We start from the raw sequence: 5113 nt of genomic DNA, 5'->3' as shown, positions 1-5113 counted from the left end.
GGAGGACCCTGCACCACACAGCTGGGGGTTCTAGCCCCACTCAGCCAGACCCTGCTGCTGTGGAGCCAGAGGGGGAAGGGAGTGAGGTGACCAAGGTGCTGAGGATGGGGTGCCTTGGGAGGGGAAATGGGACCACTGGCCGCCTACACTTCTTGGGTCTGGTGGAGGCGCCCTGGACCTACACACACATGTTCAGCTGAGGCACACCTGTGGTATGAAGCGGGCCCTCCTATCTGCACACCTCAGCCCCGGGCCTACATGTGAGCTCGGGCCTCTTCAGCCATGGAGGCTGAGACAAGCAGGAAGCGGGCTGGTACAGGGTTGCTCCCTGCCAGACCAGAGGCAGAGCTGCGTGCCCCAGAGAGGTGCGGAGCCTGGAATCTGGGTTCTGACCCAAGTTGCCACATTGAACTCGGCTTCCTAATCTGTAAAAGGTACTTCATAATTCTATCTCTGTGGGTAACTGAGCGTGGGTGGGCTAAGGTTGGTGAACTGACCAGTCCTGTGAATACTGGGTGTTCCGATGCTTCAGGCCCATGTCAGGCCACTGTCTGCGTCTGGACTGTCAGCCCCCTGGCCCCCAAACCTCAGGCTCTCCTCTCGCAGTGGGGGTGTCCCATATGCATCTCTTCCCCACCTGGCCGGCTCCGTGAGGGCAGGGACCTGCCTGCCTTGTTCACTGCTGTGTCCCTAGCACTTAGCCCAGCATCAGCAGAGTAGGTGTGAGACTGATCCATCTAAAGGATTGAATGTGGCAGGGCTAGAGGACTGCCCCCTTCCTCCCCGCACCTCCTCTTCCCTCTCTTGGCCTCACCTCCCCAGGCAATTCCCTGCCCCCCAACTCCTGGCAGGGCACCAGCTGGATTCAAGAAGGAGGAAGAGACGTTTACTGGAGGCAAACATTTTATTGTTGTGAAGTTTGGCTACAGTGAGTAAGTAGGGGCAGAGCGGGAGGGCGAACAGCTGAGTTTCCCTCCCACACAACCCTTCACATAATTCCCCTCACCTTTGCCCTCCCCCAGACCCAGTCCCCATTCCTACCTAGCAAGGCTGATACCTGACTATCTGCCCACCCCTAAGAGGAGCCAGAATACTGACCCTGGTGGGGATGGGCTGGCGTCAGCAGCCTGTCGGAGTCTCTAGAGACCATCCAGAAAAATGAGTAATGCCTGCACTCCCCATGCGGGGAGTCAACACACGCCTGAAAATAGTCTTAAAAAGGAAAATTTAAATTCTTATAAAAAGGAAAATTAGATTTCCCAGCAAACTCATGGGACCCCAGGGTCAAGTGTCCCAGCTCCGGCTGCCTCTGCTGGGCTTAATGCCTGTGGGGAAGGGGCATGAGGAGAAGCAAGGCCTGGCCTACGGGTGTGCGCAGGCCGGCCCGAGGCCAGAGCAAGGTGCCGAGGGCCCAGGTGGGGAACACGGCTGTTTAAATATTAAACAGGGCTGTCTCGTCTCCCACGCGGGAGACTTCCTGATGCCTCCAAGGGCCCCAAGGTGGGTACCCTTGGGGGAGGGGGTCACTACGGCTCTTCTCTGTGACCACCACAAGAATTAATACTTGGTATTTACCTATCTACCTCCCGGTCCAGGGGACAGGAAGGCAGGAGCTCTCTCCCTGCTACAGGCAGGAGAATGAAACTGAGAGGTAGAGGAAAGGACCCAGAAGTCTGGGATTCCTTTCCACTCTTCCCTGGCTTTAAATATTTGATTTAAATAAGTATAAATATTAAATAGAGATAAATACAGTGGATGGGGAAGGTTTTGCTCAGGGCTTGGCAAGGTGACGCAGAACACGGTATGCCGGCTCCAGGAAGCTCTGCAGGTTGGAGGCCACCAGGACACCTCCTGCCCGGCGCTGGAAGGCAGAGGTGAAGGTGGGCAGGGTGCCCTGGGTGGGCTGCACAGCAGGGGCCAACCCCAGGTCTTCCATCTGTGGAGGGAATGATGAGATCAGCAGTCAGGCCCTGCCTAGTGGGCGTTACTACAAATGAGGCTATGCAAAGGGCTGTTGGGCCCTGGAAGATCACAAGGTTAACTGTGGAGCCAGGTCTGTTTCAAGGCCCAGTGATACAGCTCCTACCCTCCTCTAGGGGGTGCAGGGGAGAGCCAGCAGCAAGAGGGCACTGGGGTGAGGCGGTAGCTCCCTACACATAGTCCCCTGAGAATGCTCCCACCCCAGCCCTGAAGAACTTCCAGGATCCCCAGGCTTGCAGCACAGCCTCTGGGGACCAGCTGGGCCTGGGCCCCCAACTTGCCACTCCCAGCAAAGCTCACCTGCTGCCAGATGTAGGTGGCAAAGTCAGCGACATCCAGCTGCAGCGTGTCCAAGGTGGGGGCTGACTCCGGGGAGATCCCTGCCAGGGCCCGCAGGAGGCCCTGGTAGAGGACGAGGCCACTGTGGAATTGGCTCAGGCAGCCCGTCTGGGGGGACAGTAGGAGAATTAGGGGTGTTGCCTGGGATGTTCCTCTCGGGACCGCAGCTTGGAGTCTGGAGAGCCTTCCGGGTCATCCTTCCCTTCCCCTCGTCGCCCTTCTCCCCTCTATACACTCACCAGCTGCAGGGCCTGGCTGGAGCAGCTGCTCAGGGGAGCCTGGGGGATGCCCAGAGAGTGTCCGAGCAGCACCAGCTCCTCAGGGTGGCACAGCTTGTGGGTGGTGCACTGCGGACAGGAAGGACGCCGGGTGAGGGGGACTTGATAGGGACAGGCTGCTCCTCCTTCCCAAGTCCTCCCCATCTGAGGTCCTCCCCCGCTGCCAGGTCCTGTGAGGCTTCTCAGCCCCATTGATGGGCTCTGCCATCCCGGCCAGGCCCTGCCAGCACTGTCCCCATGGGGTTGTCATTCCCCAAAGGTTTCCCAGCCTCATGTAGCTCCACCTCTACTAATGTGCTTCCCTTTCTCCCTGTCTCTCCTCTCCCAGGCCCCTTCCTGATGGTGTCGTGAGGTTCCCTCTCTCCCTCAGCTATCCCTTCCGGGTCTTCCTTCCTCCACAGCCCCACTCTCTGCCTGTCCCTCTCACTCACCAGCCTCTCCTGCAGCGCAGCGCCATCAGCCTGGATCTTTCTCACTTGTTCTAAGCACTTAAGCAGGAAGCCCGGGGGCAGGGAGCCAGCAGGGGCCAGCGGGGTGGCCTCTTGCACCGTCCAGAGTGCACTGTGCCAGAGCAGCAGCTGCAGGGCTGGGAGCAGATGGGGGCTCAGGAGACATGCTGTCCACCCCCACGTGGGTCCCTTTCTGGGCCCAGGGACCCGCGGCCCCTCTGCCACTCCCGCCTCCCTTCCGTGTTGGGGCAGGCAGCTCTCCCATTCTGGAGCCAGGACACTCACCTATCAGCTTCATGGGGCTCTGGGCAGCAGGCTCAGCTGAGGGTCTGAGTGGGTTTGCAGGCGCTGGAATCTGTCAGGGACCAGCTCCAGAGGGCCTTTATACATAAGCCATGGAGGCCTGGGAGGAAATTACCTGGTGCTGCCACTAAGGCTTAGTAATAACTTCCCAGGATTTATGCAAATTTGGTGTCCAGGACAATGCAGGGGGGCTGGGACAGAAAACTGTTTGCGAAAGTTTTGTGAAATTGTGGAATCTCTGCTCCTTCTTTGACGTCTTGTCCCCCTCAAAGTCCCTTCCTCTCCCTCAGCCCCACCCAGGCGTGAATTGCCCCCGCATGTTTGAACAGAAATTCTGAACAAAGGCTGACCCGCTCGCTGATAAAAGCCCTGGAGGCTGCAGTCTGGTCAGACTGATGGGGAAGAGGCTGGCCTCCAGGCAGCCCCTCCCCGCCTCCCTCCTGGGCAGGTCTGCTGGGGCAGCCCCCTTTGCCACTCTCCCTTGGAATTCTCAAGCCACCTGCTCCCTGGACCCCCACATTCTGAGCGGGAAGAAATTAGTTGCCCCCATTTCTACCCCAAACTCCCAAGAGCTGCTTCCTCTGAGCCCCCTCCTGAGGGGAGCTTGCAGTAGACACATTGGGGTCTTGCCTCTGTCCCCACTCCATACTTAGATAGGCATCACGGCAGGTTCCTGTCCTGGTTAGCTGGGAACTCCCTCAGCCCCCCCATGACTCATTCCTTTAAGCCCCCGGAATCCTGGCAGAGAGCAGAGGAAACCGGATGTCTGTCCTAATGAAGCAAGACCCTTCGAGGCTCTTGGCTCACCTGACCTTGCCCTTCCTCCTCCTCCCACACAAACCGCGCCCCAGAACTTTGGAGTTGGGGGTCTAGGACATGTGGCTTCCCTGGCCAGGTTCACTGCCGGCCAGAGTGTGTGCTGCCCTGAGGTGGAGAAGAGCTTGGGGGGAGAGAGAAGAAACTGCCTTAGCTTCGAATCCTAAAGCCATGCCACGTGAGTGCTGGAAGGGACCCCAGAGTCTGTTCCAACCCTGTGAACTGGGCCCGAGGGGGAAGCGTCTTGCCCAGGGTCATGGGTAGCAGAGTCAGAGTCACAGCTGGGGCCTCTGCCTAGGGCCTGAGAGTTTCACATAGGCCATGGGGCCTGTCCAGGGCAGTCTGACCAAACGCACCCAAGGCTGTCACTTTCTGTCCCAATTAGCCCACAAAGTTCAAGGAACAGACATCGTTAGATGAGTGGGTGTGTCTGACAAGAACAAGGCCATCTCTGGGGTGGGGGTGCCCCCTGGTGGCCACGGCTGGCAGGGACTTCACCTGCTGATGTGTTCACACCCTGCCCCTGGTCCCCTGTCCTGAGCTGGGGCATAGCTCCCCACTCCACCGCAGGCTAAGCAGTTGGCCACCTTGCACTGATTGAGCCCAGCTCCATGCTGGCCCTCCGGAATGCAGGGATAGGCTTAGAACTGAGGCGGGCAGGAGGCTCACATTCACAAACATGCCCCTCTGGCCTCCCCTAAAGAACCTCCAGAGGACCCAGGCATTGTGCCGAGCACACTCTATACATTATCGAAGGCATTACTTTCAGGAAGCCTATGAGGAAGTACTAGAACCATTTCCCCTTTTGCAGAAGATGAATCTGAACTCTAAGAGGTTAAATAACTTGCCCGAGTAGCAGACCCATGCCCTGTGCCAGGGTCTTAGCCATCAAAATCTCTTAACCAGTGTTTGGCCTTCCTCACCTGGGACCAGGCCAGCTCCAAACCC

At 58.4% G+C, this 5113-nt stretch overlaps 1 protein-coding gene across 1 annotated transcript; it reads right to left on the bottom strand.

Annotated features, from left to right (window-relative positions):
* Positions 1-872: 872 nt before the first annotated feature.
* On the bottom strand, positions 873-3362 carry CSF3 (colony stimulating factor 3). Its single transcript, XM_036930548.2, has 5 exons — positions 3332-3362; positions 3029-3183; positions 2559-2666; positions 2281-2427; positions 873-1936 (listed from the first exon to the last, which is right to left on the bottom strand). The coding sequence occupies exons 1-5, from the start codon at positions 3342-3344 to the stop codon at positions 1772-1774; spliced, it is 588 nt and encodes a 195-aa protein (XP_036786443.1). The 5' UTR covers positions 3345-3362; the 3' UTR covers positions 873-1771.
* Between the last annotated feature and the right edge of the window lie 1751 nt (positions 3363-5113).

The sequence above is a fragment of the Manis pentadactyla genome, chromosome 4, assembly GCF_030020395.1.
Source record: "Manis pentadactyla isolate mManPen7 chromosome 4, mManPen7.hap1, whole genome shotgun sequence".
Taxonomy (NCBI): Eukaryota; Metazoa; Chordata; class Mammalia; order Pholidota; family Manidae; genus Manis; species Manis pentadactyla.
Note: the sequence above shows the minus strand (reverse complement) of the source record. Positions and strands in the feature narration are given on the sequence as shown.

Coding starts and splice junctions, on each gene's coding strand:
- CSF3 (XM_036930548.2), bottom strand. Junction 2,667..3,028: donor CTGCGCTGCAGGAGAGGCTG/GTGAGTGAGAGG, acceptor TCCTGTCCGCAG/TGCACCACCCACAAGCTGTG. Junction 1,937..2,280: donor CCACCTACATCTGGCAGCAG/GTGAGCTTTGCT, acceptor TTCCCTCCACAG/ATGGAAGACCTGGGGTTGGC.